The 17688-nt window shown below is 41.5% G+C and overlaps 1 protein-coding gene across 7 annotated transcripts in view; it reads right to left on the bottom strand.

Annotated features, from left to right (window-relative positions):
• TOP2B (DNA topoisomerase II beta) overlaps nucleotides 1-17688 on the bottom strand; it is a 129484-nt gene that overhangs the window by 74083 nt on the left and 37713 nt on the right. For 6 of the 7 annotated variants that reach the window (XM_073333463.1, XM_073333460.1, XM_073333458.1 and 3 more), the window contains 4 exons: nucleotides 15208-15381; nucleotides 10272-10362; nucleotides 1565-1628; nucleotides 52-197 (listed from right to left, as the gene is read on the bottom strand). In XM_073333463.1, coding sequence (XP_073189564.1) covers nucleotides 52-197; nucleotides 1565-1628; nucleotides 10272-10362; nucleotides 15208-15303 — 397 coding nt within the window. In that variant the 5' untranslated portion in view covers nucleotides 15304-15381. Of the gene's footprint in view, nucleotides 1-51; nucleotides 198-1564; nucleotides 1629-10271; nucleotides 10363-15207; nucleotides 15382-17688 lie in introns of those variants that run through there. The other variant, XM_073333464.1, reaches the window with a different exon arrangement.

Genomic DNA, 17688 nt, shown 5'->3' with positions numbered 1-17688 from the left:
TAATTAACTGTTTAACCAGCCAAAAACAAAGCATATTAATAAGAGTCTTGCCTGTAACTTTTTTCTCATCATCATCATAGTTGCTAGATGTTAACAGCTGTCCAAAAATTAAAGCAGGAACATACACTTTTTCTACTTTGTGTTCCACAACTGGAATTCCTTTCCCATTATTCCAGATACTAATAATGTTTGATTCACTGCAAAAAACCAAATAATGACATCCATTCAAATGGTTTATTTGTACCAAAACACACCTACAGAAGTTTTTACACAGATTTAATTAATATAAATCAAGAATATACTATCAAGGACTGTACCTAGCAATTTAAAACCATTTTTATTGTGTTTATTCACATCCTTTTGTCAATTTTATTCATCAAGAAACATCTGTTTAAAATGCTAGTATATGAAGGACATCTATTATTATTAAATTTGTCTAAAAACTTTCCTTTACAAAAATTATTCTTGTGATTTTTTTTTTTTTTTGAGAACTCTAATGTCTCCCTGGTGTAAAGCAGGTCTTTGAAATCTACCCAACTGATAGTCCTGAGGTCAGGGAGATGGCTTTTGCTGGCCTCATGAAAATCCACCGAGATCTGACCCAGTGATAACCTGCTGAAAAATCACCATTTCCATCTACAATTTGCCTGCTAGTTCCTTTTTGGCAGCATGCCAAAATCCCTCAACATTCTATATGACTACACATACACCCATTGCCTTGGTTTCTTACTTCAGCATTTCACATAGTTCAAACTCCTGATGGGAGATAGCCAAAATGATAATCATCTTCATTCTTCTCCCATTCCCTGTGAAAAATTTTCTTTATCCAATGAGCGTGCGCAACGCACTGGAAACCAGAAGATGGTGAGTTTTTTTACTCACTTGTCCTCCTAACTGGTGTTAATAATTCTGTGCCCTTCACAATTCTTATCATTAAGTTAATGCCTGTTAATGCCTATTGAGAGATTAGATAAAATGGGAACAGAATCCAGATCTCTAATATGGCAATCCGAAATGCCAGTCACACAGCTACGATGCCTCTCAGAAAGAACCTGCCATATTCTTATCCTTAGCTATGCTGTTTATAAAATGGTGCTACTCACTGCTTCAGTGTGTTATGCATCCTCGCCTAGTAAATGGTTTACATAAAATAGCTGTATGCTGTTGCCAGCTAAAATAGTCTGGTAGCTCAAGAGGTAGAAGTCTATACTGCAGAGCTCAAGGTTCGGCATTCAAACCCCATTTGTGATCTACACTGATGGGCTATTAAAGTTGTACACTGTCTAACTTGCCTCAACTTTGAATGTTTAGATTATTTCAGGTTTTATCAGCTCTGTATACAAAATTTATTAAAGGGTAGTTTAGATAAGCAAGTTACTTTAAATTCAAAATGGTGATAATTATTCATCACATTTTCAGAACAATTTCTCCTTCAAATATAAAGAGTAAATACTTTCAGTACAATATAAGAAAATGGTAAATTTCATTGTATATAATCTGTTGTAAGAAGTTCAAGTCCAATTTCCCCGACAGAGAAGGGCAGCTAGGAAGTTCTTGTACTTACGGATCAATGGAAATTTTAATACAGGTCATATTCTTGTCCCTCTGCTTATTGTCAGCGGCATTTACTACGAAACAAATTAACACTTTTTAGGGGCAAAAAATAACAATCAGTTAATTTGATGTACAAAGCTAATTATATACACACTCCATGACAAGTTACAATGTACTGAAAATGTTTGAGAAACTCCCCTTTTGACATTTTCTTTACCTTCTTACTGAACTCAGGAAATATAACCAGGTATCTACAACAATCTGAAGGAAACGATTTGATTCCTTCAATCAGACTTTCTGGGATTAATTTTTCTATTTCAAACAACTAAGCTAGAGGTTAGAGGTAATCAATGCCATGGAATCTTACTTCAAGTTGTATTATACTTTCACTCACTATTACCTATTTCTCCCTGGCCTCAAATCCCTAAATAATCTCTTAGAGAAGAGTATTGCTAAAGATAAACATAAATTAAAAATTCATCAGCTCTAACAGATTGCTCTTATTATTATTAGTATTACAGTAGTGCCTTATCTAGTTTCAAGGCCCCACTCTGATAGGAATTATACAAACACATATCAAAAAGATGGTCCCAACTCAAACAGTATAAGGAGTTAAATTTACAATTAATTAGTATTCTAGGTGACTACAGCACAAAGCAGCCATTCATACCAGCATGTCAATTTTGGTTCTAGACTAACCCTCATTCTATGGTGTTTTGGATAGATAATTAATTACATCTATTATATTAAAATTACTGTTTTCCTAGTAGAGAGACACGGTGGATAAAGGGTAAAGATAAAAGCTTGAACCAAGCAGTTGAATACAATAGAGGGTGGTAGGGAGGAAATTCAGTTTATGATGTTCTGAATTTTCTTAACAGAAGTTATAATAACTAAAAAAAGAACACTTAGTATGGATCACCAAATTAGTTTCTCTCTCACAGTGTACTCAGATACCCATTCCTCATTGAGAGTCCAATCCTGCAAGTTACCGCAAGTGGAACCTGTGCTGAAGTTAAAGGGAAATTCCTTTTAAAGAGCTTGAATGATTGATTCCAAATAGTGTTAACTCAGAATAGCTATAAAAGCCAGGTTATAAAGAAGTTAAAATTTAATCAGGAAATTAATTAAACTACATTTGAATTTGTGTGAACTACAAGCAACTGAACTCAGAAATTCTAAGGTTGCCATCGAACATGAAAACATATTACAGTAATTTTCAGAATATGCCTCATCAGACAAAATATGGATTAAAATAAACACCCCAAGCCAGAAAGATAAACTCTGAGAAAAATAAAACACATTTTAACAGATGGAAAGAGAATACAGGATATCCCAGTTCAATATGAAATCAGACACATTTCAAATGCTCTTGTTAAAGATCATTAAGCAAGAAGTTTCATTAAAAAAAATGCACAATTACAACAATTGTAATCTTATGACGCTTTTATATAGGCCAGCGGTTCTCAAACAATTGTCTATGAAGCACAAGATGGCAATCTGCAGAGAGGTGACAAGCTATATGGTGCTAACTTCTCTCATAAACCCCTGTTGGGCACCTTCCTTTTGAAAGAGGCAGGCTGGAAATGGCTTTCTTTTAAAGCCTGTAAATTATATCACTGATTCAGCAGCAGGAACATAGAAAAAGTGATGCAAGGTACTCATTTTCATACCACTCACTGTTTATAAGATATTTATAAATCTGAAAGTAAAATCTCTCCCTTTCTCTATATAGCCAAAAGAAGAGGTTACTCACCTTGTACAGTAACTGCGGTTCTTTGAGATGCGTGTCCATATGGATGCTCCACTCTAGATGTCTTTGTGTCCCTGCACCGAAGATCAGAGATTATTGGTAGCAATGTCAGTTTGGGATGCACATGTACTCTCCCCATCTCACACTGTGTTTGATCGCTATATAGTGCTATGTGGCAAGCCACCCTCAGTTTCTTCTCTACCACAGAGCTCAGAAGAACTCCGAAGCAGAAGGGGAGAAGGCGGGCGGTGGAGCACCCATAAAGGGACACATCTCAAAGAACTGCAGTTAAAGCACAAGGCAAGTAACCTCTTCTTTGAATAGTGTCCTTATGGGTGCTCCACTCTAAAGTGACTAAAAATTGGTGCCCCTGCTATTAGGATGGGACTTCGGAATTGAGTCCATTACTAATGATAATGCAGTCAAACCAAATAACGCATCAGATGCTGAGTCATAAGTGACTGCATAATGTATGGCAAATGTGTGAGCAGATGCCCAGGTTGCTAGTCTGTAAATTTCTGTGATTGGACTGCTGAGAAAGGCTAGGGAACTGGAGATCTTGTAGAATGTGTTCGAGCCCTGAACATGGGTTGTAGATCATGCTTGCGATAGCAATAGTTTATGCATTCGGATATCCATCTAGACAGTCTTTGCACCAATGCAGCTGTGCCGCTGCAGCGTGGACGGTGAAGATGCGCTATGCCGATGGGAGAGCGCTCTCCCGTTGGCATTACTCCACCTCAATGAGAGGCGGAAGCTTTGTCGGCAGGAGAATGACTCCTGCCGACACAGCACAGTATGGACTTAAGCTGAGGTAACTTGCATCACTCAGGTGTGTGTGGCTTTTGCACAACTTTGAGAGACATAACTTTTAAGCGGTACTGTAGACAAGCTCTTTGTTTAGATACTGGGGATTCCTTATATCTGTCTGTGTTGGAGGGGAATCATCTCATAGATTTTTGGAGTGGCTTGATCCTTTGATCCTAATGCTCTCCTGATGTCGAGTGTGTGCAGTGTTGCCTCCCTTTTATCCCAGTGAAGTTTGGGAAAGAATGATGGAAGGTGGATAAGTTAATTCATGTGGAAGGCTGAAGGTATTTTTGGTAGGAACTTGGGGTGCAGCTGTCATGTGACCCTGTCCTTGAAAAAAATGGTAAAGGAGGGGTATGCCATTAGGGCCCCTATCTCTCCCACTCGCGGAGCAGACATGATGGCTACCAGGAATGCAGTTTTCGTAGAGAGATGTAGAAGTGCGCAAGTGGCCATGAGCTCAAAGATTAAGGTCCCACAGTGGTGCAGGATCTCTGATTAGAGGGTAGAGGTTACTCATGCCTTTAAGAAATCTTTTTGTTATGACTTGAGCAAATACCAAATGACCATCTATCTTTTGATGGAAGGCACTAATGGCTGTGAGGTGCACTTTCACCCAGCATAGAGATAGCCCTGATTTCTTCAATTCTAGAATGTAGTCTAGCACAATTGGTAAAGGAGAGCATACAGTGATAACCTGTCTTGTGTCACACCAGATTTGGAATCTCTTCTATTTCTGCATGTACGTGTGACAAGTAGTTGTTTTTCTGCTATGTAACAGAATTTCATTTACCTCATCAGAACAGCTCCTTTCTACATTCTGGAACCATCAAGGAGCCATACTTTCAGGTGGAGAACTTTCAGGTCTGGGTGATGGATCTGGCCCACATATTAAGAGAGAAGATGTGGAACACGGTGGAGAATGACTGGTGGTCACACCACCAGCTGAAGAAGGTATGGAAATCATGTCTGTCTTGGCCATGTTGGAGCTATAAGAATAACTCTGACCTTTTCTTTCTTTATTTTGTATATTGCTTTGGATATTAGCAGAATTGGAGGATATGCATATAAAAGAGGTCTATTCCATTTGAGGAGAAAAGCATCTTCAAGAGAGCGATAGCCCCATCCTGCTCTGGAGCAGAACTGAGGGCATTTCTTCTTCTTGACTGTGGTGAAGAGGTCTATCTTTGGAGTTTCCAAGTGTGTGAATATGCTGTGAAGGATCATAGTATCTATTTCCCATTTGTGATTTTGAGAGAATTTCCTGCTGTGCATATCTGCTGTCGTGTTCTGAATGCCTGAGAGGTAAATTGCTGAGATGCTGATCTGGTGACAAATGCACCAATTCCATAACGTCACTGCCTTGGCTCGCAGGGAAGGTGACCTTGCCCCTCCTTGGCGTTTTATGTAGTACATACATGCAATGTTGTCTGTCATTTTCTGACTGCTCTGAGCGCTAGTAGATTGACAGGTATTATGGATTCCAACAAGGACCATTTGCCCTAAACTGCGTAGGTGTTCAAGTGGTTACCCCATACGAACAGGAATGCATCCGACATTAAAATTAGCAACGGGTGGTTGGATGAAATGAACCCCCACATACATGTTGTGAGGATATGCCCACCAGTCAAGAAAGTTTTTGACCGTCAAGGGCATTCATAGAAGTTTGTTTAGATTGTGTCTTCTCAGAACATATATCGTTCTGAGCCATCCTTGAAGACAACACATGTGGAGTCTCACTTGCTGTACAACAAAGGTGCTCGCCGCCGTGTGCCCCAGTAGTTGGAGGCAGCTTCTGACCAAGAGCTGAAGACTGCCTTGATCTGTCGAGTTTAAGCTGTCTAAAATGTTAAATCTGTGCGATGGGAGGAAAGCTTTGGCCTCCACTGTATCTAGGTAGGCTCCTATGAACTCTAGTTGCTGTACTGGGGTCAAAGTGGATTTTTGAGTATTTAGTTGAAGTCCCAGCTGTAAAAATAGGTCCACGGTCTTTTGTGTGGTTGCCAATGCATCATCAAAGGAAAGTGCTTTGAGCAGGTAATTATCTAAATATGGAAATATCATGATTCCTTGGTTGCAAAGGTGTGCCACCACCACAGAGAGGACTTTGGAGAAGACCCTGGGTGCCAATGACAGGCCAAATGGGAGCACTTTATATTGGAAATTATCCTTCCCCAGAATGAATCTCAGAAACCTCCTGTGGGATGGATGAATCATGACATAAAAGTAAGCATCTTGTAGTTCGATGGCCAGGAACCTGGTCCAGAGATGTGATTATTGCTGCCAAGATAACCTTCTTGAAATGTACTTTTACAAATCTGTTGAGCACCCTTAGATCTAGAATGGGTCTCCAACCACCGCTCTTTTCCTGTATCAGGAAATATTTGAAATAGAAACCCTCCCCTCTGTGTTGGTTCAGAACTGGTTCTATAGCACCTCGTTTTAGGAGGTAGTTTGTTTCCTCACATAAAAGGTACTCATGAGAGAGGTCCCTGAAGAGGGACGGGACGCAAGAGTGGGGATGAGGTAAAGTGGACTGACTATCATGTGGTGATAATCTCTAGTACTCACTTGTCTGTGGTTATACACTTCCAAGATTGATGGAAAGGGGTAAGGTGGTCGCCGAACTGATGGAGATGTTCTGGCTGCTGCAGCAAATGAAACTGGGGTTGGTAACTCAGGGCCTGACCAAGATCTCAAAATTGCTGTTTAGATATAGATAGCTGGGATTTTGATGATTGTGGGGAAGACGCTCTACGTTTTTGTACCCTCTGTCTCTTGCTTTGGAGCTCATAATATCTGTTAGGAGGAATAAAATGTGATCTCTGTGTCATCTAGTATTTACTGGGTCTTCTCTTTTGGGCAGGAGTGTAATACCCAGAGAGCATAACAATTTCCTGGCATCTTTTAATGAGTAGAGGGATTTGTCAGTTTTGTCCGTGAACAATTTTGATCCCTCAAATGGGAGGTCCTCCACTGTGGCTTGCACCTTCTTTAGAAAGCCAGACAGATGAAGCCATGATGCTCTCCTCATGACAACTACTGTAGCAATTTAGCTGTGTCTGCAGCATATAGAGAAACCTGCAATGCTGTCCTCTCCAGGAGCTGACCCTCAGTAATAATTGCTTGAAATTGGTGTTTTTCATCTAACAGAAGGTATTGAATAAACTCACTTAATTTAGAGTAAAGTATGATTTTACTTTGTCATAAGGGCTTGATAGTTAGTGATCCTAATTTGTAGGGTCACTTAGGAATACATTTTGCATCCAAATAAATTCAGTCATTTCCAGTCTTTGTCACATGGTGTTGTTTTAGCATGGTACCATCTGCCACTTTCATTAACAGCATAGACGACCAGTGAATCTGGGGAAGGATGAGAAAACAAAAAGTCCACGTGCTAGAGGGCATATAACATTTCTTGTCTGCCCTTTTGCACATCGGGAGTATAGTGGCCGGTATTTTCCGAATAGCTTTTGCTGGGTCCAGCAGTGCCTCGTTGATAGGGAGTGCAATTTTTGCTGATGCCGACGTCTGCAGGATCTCATGCAGTTTGTATTGTGACTGTTTAACTTCAAGTGGGATTTGAAGAGGTCTTGGAACTGCCTGAAATCATTTGCTGTTGGTGGTGGGGGACGCATGATCACCTCTTCAGATGAGGACAAAGAAATATTGGTCACCAGAGTGGTATCTTTGTCTAGTCTCTCCTCCTGTTCTTCAAAGATCTCCTTTTGAGGATCAGGAAGTCTGGCTATGGAAACTGACAGGGATTTTCTTACTCTCTCTCTGGGTGACACTAGAGGACCTGGAGAATTGTTGCCTATATCCAGCTCACAGGTCCCACTATGGCCACTGAGGTGGTGGAAAAGGCATGGGTGGCGCCCCAACACGGTCCATACCAACCATGTGAATCTCATCTACTCTGTGGTGGTAGCTTGGAGGAGTATAGATTTCTATTTGGGTAGCACCCTGTTGCTGCAGTGGAGAACCATGAGCCGACCCAGAATATAAACCATCCCCCTCCTCCTCTTCATCATTGCTGGAAAGGGGTGGAGCAATCATGGACAGCAGAGTAGCCTGTCTTGATACTGCATGGTAAGCCCGGGGACCTGGGTGTAATGCATTCCGCAATTAAGTAGATACCCAGTAATGGTGAATCAGGCATCTCTGAGACCAGCAAGTATTTAGGGAAGCAAAATTCCCAAAGTACCGGAACAGTCATTGGTACCATTGAGAGCAGCAGCATCAATGCCATTGAAGCAGAAATAGTTGTCAGTACCATAGGCACTCTGTGCTCCAAAGAACAGCGAGAAGGCGGTACTCTGGCTTTTTGCATTCCCTGTGTACTTGGTACTTACTGACTGTATGACTCCATCGTGCTGTTTTAGAGAGCAGGGTCTGTCTTTGCCTCTCCTTTCCCCAGACAGTGCCATTCTGTCCGAGCCTGCCCTCTTAGGATCTTTGGTCTTACTGGTGGCAGCCTCATAGGTACTTAATCATGCAATGGTTGGTACCGAAGTAATAGACCACGCCAGGGATTTAGTTCTTTTAGCCAGTTCCCTGCTCAGCGAGCTTGTGGCCCATTTCTTTGTGGCTTTCTGAGAGGAAGCTAAGGATTCCCTCTTTTAAGTCATTGGAGAATGCTGCTCAGATGCTGCTGTCAGTCTTGATGGGGACTGTTGTCGGGGGGTGGGGGGGGGGGGAGGGAACACAGATGGACGTGGCGTCCCCAGGACCAGGGTCAGAGGCTGGTCAGAATGAGCTTTCCATCATTAATAGTCTTAATTTCAGCTCATGACTCAGATTCTTGCTTTTATTTGAAGCAAAATGTGCGCTTCTGAGGCACGTGTGTCTCTCCGAGTCAGCAAATGCAGAGGGAATGGCTGTCGCTGACAGGAATGGCTTCCTGACAGGCAAGACAATGTTTATACCCGGGGAGCTGGAAATACCCTTTTTAGGGTTCAATTCCCTGACAGGAAGAACTAGGGAAGTTTAATATATACTATTCTACAATTGAAAGAGAAAAATAAAAATAATATTTTTTAAGGAAATGAAATAAGAAGGAAAGAGAGAGAGTATTAACACTAACCAACCAAAGAGCTATTTCTACTAACAAAAGGAATTATTAAGAGGAAACACCAAGAGAAATCTCTCTGAACAGGCTCTGCTAAGACTTCATGTCAAGCCAAGGGCAGCTGAGAAGGAATTGAGGGTGGTTGGGCTGCTCAGCACTATATAGTGATTGAATGTGGCGCAAGACATGGAGAGCACATGTGCGGCCCAAACAGACACTGCTACCAAAAATTTCCAATCTTAGGTGTAAGGACACAAAGATACCTAGAGTGGAGCATCCACAGGGACACTACTCAAAAGAAGAATGTATTCTTTCCTTTTCATTTCAGATGTCACCACAGCTTTAGAGATATAGGGTAAAATTCTGACCTCAATGAAGTAAACAGCAAAACTCCCACTGACTTATATTTACACATGGTATGTGGAAGGATCACTGCCAACCTCAAGACCTTAAAAATCACCTACCAGCCAAAGGATTAACTCTATTAAGACTAATACCTCAGCAGAGTCAAGGGAAACTGGGAAATTACACCCTCCCGCTGCTCAAAGCCTGCAATTTCTGTGCCTGTTACAAAGCCAAATGTCTCAGGATGAGAAAGGTCATGCTGAGTCAAATGTTTGCATACGAAATTTCCAAGAGACACCTTTGTACTGTAGGAGGCAGCGCTGGTGATTCAGGAGGTGGTACCCTTTCATCTGAGTCAAGATTGAATCAACTTCCCACCAGGGTGTTAGGTGTGCAGGGCTGCTGGAGGATTCTTCTTTCAAATCAGTTGTAAAACTGAAGTCATGACCACTTTTTCTTATTAAAAAAATCCATAGTAACTGATTCTAGTGTCATGGTAAAAAGTTAAACTTGGGTATTTATACTCTGCCTTCTTGAAACTGCCCTGCAGTTTCAACTGGAGATAGTACCTCTTCCTAAACTGCTTCACCTCCTTTTCTAAACTGCTTCATTTCAGTAGCGGATCAAAGTATCCCTGTGTGTAGTTTGTATCTCTGTTTAATATGTTAAGTGCTTGCAGAACCTTCAGGAGGAAACGAGCTGCATAACTGTAAAAATATCATCATTAAAAACACTTACCAAGAATTTCATCAAAGATCTTGTACAAGCCTGGGACAAAGGTAACTTCTCTGCAATTCATTCCGACCTCTTCATCATAAACCCACATTAACTACATATAAACAAATAAAAATATTTATTGTCTTGGATTCAAAAGGAAATGTTCATGTTGATATAATACGGATTATTTCACATTTCAAGAATTTAAAGAATTACTCTCTTCGCCACATATCTTATTTGATATTAAGCCAATCAGTCCGCCCTTCAAAGTAAATAAAAATAAAATAAAAAAATAAAGAGTGGTAATTACTTCTATTTTTATCTTAGGCATTTGTAACCATTTGATTGGCATATTATATTAGGTGGATCCTCACTTCCCCACAGGGTAAGCTATTGCATCTATTTACTTTACAGTTACTTCAAATTCAGTTATGGGGACAGATTCTGTATACCTCTCTGGCCTCTGCATGCCACTCTGGAAGCATACAGAGGCAGTACAGCCGATAGGAAATATAGTGCAGGCTGTTCTAATGTATAATGAGGACCATTTCAACCTCTAGAGCAGCCCAGAATTCAGAAGATACAAAGGTGGCATGCAATAACTTCTCACTTTCCCTGGGTTCATAGTCAAATCCATGGTCAGAAATAGTATTGTGTACAAATTTTACCTTAGCAGGATAAATAACAAATCATAATAGGTTACATTTCAGCAGCTGGATATACTAAAAATACCAACACACACACTCTGAATCTGATAATCTTGCACAGATGCACAACATTTTTGTCTTTACATCACACTTAACATAACACTTTTCCTAGCTAGCTAGCTATAAATCTAGCTTTGGTAACAAGCCCCTAAGTTCCATTGGGGACTTATAAATGCCTCCTCCTATATTGGTGTATGTACTATTCAATCACAAATACAAAATCAAGCTGAAAGAGAAGGAGGCCAAATTTCTGCTCTAAGTTGCACCACTGCCCAAATAACATTGTTCAGATACTACATGGATAAAAGCTATGTAAATATTTAGGAATAGTAAATAAGAAAACAACTTTTCTTAATCAGACTCATTTCCCATTCCCTTGGTTTGAACTTATGCCACAATTATCTGTCTCAGTTGCACTTTCCACAAAAAACGTTTTTACTACAAATGGACGATCTGCTGGTTTTGAGCTCTCAGAAATGCACAGCACAGAGTAAGTGAAAAACTTATCTTGCTTAATTTCTTTCCTAGTTTTCAGGTTTAACAATATTATTGTGAGTTTTACTTTTCCATGCAGCTAACAGGTAGACACAAACCAATCAATCTGGCTCAGGTTAAGTCACATCTGCTATAAGAAACCCCATGTGACATTATTCCCAAAGCTGTAAAATATTGATAAGTGTGTTAAACATGGAATTAATTCACTTGTATCTGTAGAGATTCAAATGGAATATATACATAGGTATACAACCATTTATATTGTATGTACTGATACACATACATAAATATACACAAGTATCTGCAGGACAGGCAAGCATAAAAGATGTAGAACTATCTAGGGATATCTATTCCACACATTACACTTAACATTCAGGATTGTCAGACTCAGAAACTAGAAGAAAAGAGATATAGCGGGTGAGACAAATGCTCCCTCTCTCTCTCCTGTTTTCATGTTTGAAAATTCTTTTGCAAGTTATAAATAGTGGTAAAGATCTCAGGGAGAAGAAAACAACTCTGAGATAACAATATACTGTACTTTTGAGTAGTTCTGCAGAAGGAACTGAACTGCTGAGGCAGATTCTGCTCTACCTCCCCCACACCCATAGGTTGACAGGACTCTTCTTCCAAAGGAGAAGGGAAGGATTTTTTTGTCGACAGGGAAGGATTTATTTATTTATTTATTAGTACCTGACAAAAGAATCAGTATTGAAACATATGGCAGTTTTATATATCTTCATACAATGCTTGTCTAGATTAGGAGAAGAGTGTGGCTTCTCAGGGCCCCTCTTATCCCATGACATGCACTTTGAAAAGTAAAGCACCAGCCCAGGGAGCAAAAGACACTCTCCCAGCAGTATCTTGGCAGTAACACTGGTGGCAGAGGCAAAATCCAACTGGACTCCTCCTGAACCCTCTAGACGATACTGTTTGGTTGGCTGTTTTTGTTTTTTGGGGGGGGGAAGCGGGCGGGAGGGAAATCTTCCTGGGGCATCAGGCCCTATACAGCCCTAGCTCCAGGCCTTTGAGCTTGGAGAAAGTATAGCAGCATCTACTGGGAACAAAGACTCCCATGGCAGGAGCCTGCCCTCACATTCCCCAGACTCTTGTGATATCACCAGACTGCTCTCTTCAGTTTAGAATTAGGATGTTATTCTAACATCCTCTTACCCAGTCCCTCACAATCTTCCAGCTACTGGGCTCAATCCCATTCTCCAGGCCTTTCTACAGCCTTCCTTCCTCTCCCCCACTCAATGTCTTTTTTCCCCTTTCCTCTGTCTTGTCTATTCCCTTGCTATTTATTCATCCTAATTACCCATTAAAAACCAAAACAAAAAAGTAATTAACATGACCTTTACCAACAGTGACTCTGCTTTTATGTTCCATCCCTTTGTCCTGCCACTTGTCCATCTTGTCTATTTAGATTGTAAGGTCTCCACAACAGGGGTAGTCTCTTACTATGTGTTTGTAAAATAGGGCCAGATCTGAGTGGGGCCTTTAAGCATTACTGTGCTACAAATAATTAATAAAAACATGAAATCTCTCTGATCACCAAGTAGACGTCAACCTGGTTGTGTGAGCTGTAATTCTATTAGCACCTTTGGATAATTCGGTGTTAGATTTCAGAAAAACCATTTTAAAAAGGAACTGGCTACCATAATATGAATAAATATTACATAACAAATTTGAGATGCCAAAAAGAACTTGTATGACTTGTCTTGCTGTACCTAGTATAATTTAATGGCAGCCCTGTTAATGCTGCTCCTTCTGAGTTTAATCATTGTGTGTCCACAGTTTTCTCTAGAGCAGGGGTTCTCAAACTTCATTGCACCGCAACCCGCTTCTGACAACAAACATTACTGCACAACCCGGGGGGGGGGGAGCGCGGCGGCGGCAAAGCCTTAGCCTGCCCAAGCCCCACCACCCTGGGGTGGAAAAGCAGAGCCAAAGTCCCACCTCCCCAGGCTAGGGGCAAAGCCAAAGCCCAAGGACTTCAGCCCCAGGCAGGGGGCCTGGAACCTGAGCCCTGCCGTCCAGGGCTGAAGCCCTTGGGCTTGGGCCCCGAGCCCTATCAAGTCTAAGCCAGCCCTGGCAACACCATTAAAATGGGGTTGTGACCCACTTTGGGGTCCCAACCCACAGTTTGAGAACTGCTGCTCTAGAGACTCAAGGATGAGACAGATCTGACACCTATTTGTATCTCATCCTAACTACTGAGATCTTTTTTCAGTGTGAATGAATGAGTTTCACCACCTTTTCCACTTCACCATGGATGAATAGAGTTCTGGATCCGTCCAAATGAGAGTGCTTTGAGAGGAAGCTGAAAGTCTCCTCATCCTCACAGGAGAGCAGAGACAATAGCTTATGATGCCTCCTTAGAGCCCTCGGGAAAGAGGGGCTGCACCTCTTAACTTTGTAGAGCTTCATATGTTTCTTAATTTTAGACCCTGTAGCAGCTACGCTATGCTCCTTTGATTTTTGGAACTCTTCAAGGAGGAATAAATAATTCTAGACCATGTAAAGCTATGCAGTTTAACTTTTTAAAGATAACTGCTGAGAAATTTGTCACAAATCGGGACCATTAGGGTGGGGGTGTTTCCCCAGTAGGAAAATGGAGAACTGATCCTCCTCCAAAATCAGCAGCATGTTTAGATAGTGAATCACTTTAAATTTCAGAGCTGGTTGGAGGAGTTCCTGTCTGTACACCTTCCTTGTGTTCTTCTCAGAATGTATCCGTTTTGAATGTGATAGTGAACATGTAGATATTAATGTTAAGGCCCTCCCTGGGCACTTGAAGCAAAAGGAATGAACCACCAGAGTCGTTTCAGGGGTTCCAATTGGTACATTTTATCCCCCGTGTAGTGAAGGTTGAAGCTGGCCACTCAGGGTAGGATCTGTGGCGGCGGAGCCTGGATTCCAATGGTGTCCAAATACCAAGAGATGCCCCACAAATGCTGAAATTCTCCCCAAACTATGTGGTTGTCTGCTGCGGCGAGAGCTGCTAGCTCTGCTGCTCAAGTTATGAGAGCAAAACAATGGCCCTTTAAATCCCCTACTGCTGCAACCCACAATGATAGAATAAAGTTGCTGCTTCTATCCATCTCCCCAGCTTTGCGCCCTATTTCAGTAAAGTCCTTCTCCCAACCAGACTGCTGCTGCTATGCTAGGGGAGAGAGAAACCGAAACATTTGGCAAAAATTAAAGAGTTTTTTTAAAAGGGGAAATCACAGCTGAGCTCAGGAGAGCTTCATGATGAACCTCCATAGCTTCCTGCTTCCTGGCAGGATCCTAGGGTGTGCAACATTGTTTAAAGAACTCAAGACATCAGTAAGAGGCGTCTGCTAGCCAATACATACATATATATATATATACACACACACACACACTCCTCTTGCTGATGTCTTGAGTTCTTTAAACAATGTTACACATATATAGATATATCCCATGAGGAGTCTTCTGTCTATTCTCTATCTAAAAATGAGGCAGGTAAACTCATCAAGTATTGAATATGAAATAGTAGGCACCCAAAGAAGACAACAACATAAATAAATAAAGACTATCAGTATACTAGATTTGAGCATATGTTGTTTCAAAATGTTGCTAAAAAATGCTTCTCCTGACCTATTTCAACGCACGCATGAACAAACTATAAAAGCTTTCAACATGATATTCTGGAATAAAACAGCCACAACAGTAATTTCATCATTGAAATGACAGAACACCAGGAAAACTGTAAATTTAATAGAAAAACTCACCTGAGTTAAAGGTTCCACTGATCCAATGTACGTATCAGGACGGAGGAGGATATGCTCAAGTTGAGTCTTTTTCTGATAAACTCTCTCAACTGACATCTTCTTTGAACTATCATTTTTACTAATGTTTTCTGACTCTTCTTTTTTTGAAGCATTGTTCTGATTATCAAATAGAGTCTAAAAAAGAGAATGAGGCATATTACTAACAATCTAGTTCATAAAGCTAACAATTCATCTTTATAACTCTCTAAAGCTGTAACCAAATCTTGACTGCAGTTTAAATTAATTTAGAGATTCATTTCAAATTCAATTCTTGAACTCTGAACACTGGTTACAGAAATAATTCAGCATATTTCTAGATGGTTTGCATTCTAATTCCCACAGCTTTTATACGTCTTTCAACATACTCGTCGTGTGATATATTAAGATAAAACAGCATTTACAAAAGGAATACTTTAAATTAGGCTTCTTTCTGTTTGTGAGATAAGGACACTGAATTTCAATTGTATGTTTAAATGTATTAACTCTGAACTCATTCAACTAACACTACTCTAAACAATGAAAATCATAGAATCACAGGACTGGAAGGGACCTTGAAAAGTCACCTAGTCCAGTCCCCTGCACTCAAGGCAGGACAAAGTATTATCTAAACCAGAGGTGGGCAAACTACGGCCCGTGGGACCGTCCTGCCTGGCTCCTGAGCTCCTGGCCTGGGAGGCTGTTCCCCCTCCCCTGCAGCCATGCTGCTGCACAGGCAGTGAGGCTACGAGCTCCTGCCGCTCTGAGCAGCATGGTAAAGGGGTGGCAGTGGGGCATGCGCAGTGGTAAATACATTCGGTAGGCGGTCCCAGGGGGCAGTCAGGGGACAGGGGGCGGCTGGATGGGGCGGAGGTTCTGGAGCGACAGGGGTCGGGGAACGGAGGGGGTTGGATAGGGCGTGGGAGTCCCGGGGGAGGGGAGCTGGTTTGCAGCATGGGGTCCCAGGAGGGGGCAGTCAGGGGAAAAGGAGCGGAGGGGGTTAGATGGTGGGCAGTAAGGGGAGGGAAGTGGGAGGGGGCAAATAGGGAGCGGGGGGCCAGGCTGTTTGGTGGGGGGTGGGGGGGAACAGCCTTCCCTACCCATCCCTCCATACAGTTTCGCACCCCGATGTGGTCCTCAGGCCAAAAAGTTTGCCCACCCTGATCTAAACCATTCCTGACAGGTGTTTGTCTAACCTGCTCTTAAAAATCTCCCATGATGGAGATTCCACAACCTCCCTAGGCAATTTATTCCAGTGCTTAACCACCCTGACAGCTAGGAAGTTTTTCGTGATGTCCAACCTAAACCTCCCTGGCTGCAATTTAAGCCCATTGCTTCTTGTCCTATCCTCAGAGTTAAAGAAGAACAATTCTTCTCCCTCCTCCTTGTAACAACCTTTTACGTACTTGAAAACTATTATAATGTCCCCTCTCAGTCTTCTCTTTTCCAGACTAAACAAACCCAATTTTTTCAATCTTCCCTCACAGGTCATATTTTCTAGACCTTCAATCATTTTTGTCACTCTTCTCTGGACTCTCTCCAATTGTCCACATACTTCCTAATATGATGTGCCCAGAACTGGACACAATACTCCAGTTGAGACCTAATCAGCGCAGAGTAGAGCAGAAGAATTACTTCTCATGTCTTGCTTACAACACTCCTGCTAATACATCCCAGAATGATGTTCGCTGTTTTTGCAACAGCATTACACTGTTGACTCATATTTAGCTTGTGGTCCATATGACCCCCAGATCCCTTTCTGCAGTACTCCTTCCTAGGCAGTCATTTCCCATTTGTATGTGTGCAACTGATTGTTCTTTCCTAGATGGAGTATTTTCCATTTGTCCTTACTGAATTTCATCTTATTTACTTCAGACCATTTCTCCAGTTTGTCCAGATCATTTTGAATTTTAATCCTCCAAAGCACTTACAACTGCTCCCAGATTGGTATCATCTGCCAACTTTATAAGTGTACTATGCTATTATCTAAATCATTGATGAAGATATTGAACAGAACCGGACCCAGAACTGATCCCTGAAGGACCCCACTCGTTATGTCCTTCCAGCATGACTGTAAACCACTGATAACTACTCTCTGGGAATGGTTTTCCAACCAGATCAATACATGTATTCCTTTAAATTTTGGTGTGGACTGTTAGGCCCTGATCAATTTCAGCGGGGCTTCAGAACAGGTAAAAGTGCTGTCCTGAACAGGAATGCCTTCTGGAATTTAGGCCTTAAAGCACACCAAACATAATTTACACATCCTGTTTAGCTCACTGAGTAATTAAGGCTGGATTCAACCCTGGTTTACATTGGGTTTACGAAGAAGCTAAGCTGGATGCAGGACTGTCAGCAGTAAAATAGGTGGTGAGGCTCCGATGACAGAAAACAGACACAACCTCCAATCCGTTGGCATAAGGAGAGGACAATCAAATCATAGTTGTAACTTGAACGATTCACAGT

This window comes from Lepidochelys kempii, chromosome 2 (assembly GCF_965140265.1).
Source record: "Lepidochelys kempii isolate rLepKem1 chromosome 2, rLepKem1.hap2, whole genome shotgun sequence".
NCBI classification, from domain to species: Eukaryota; Metazoa; Chordata; order Testudines; family Cheloniidae; genus Lepidochelys; species Lepidochelys kempii.
Note: the sequence above shows the minus strand (reverse complement) of the source record. Positions and strands in the feature narration are given on the sequence as shown.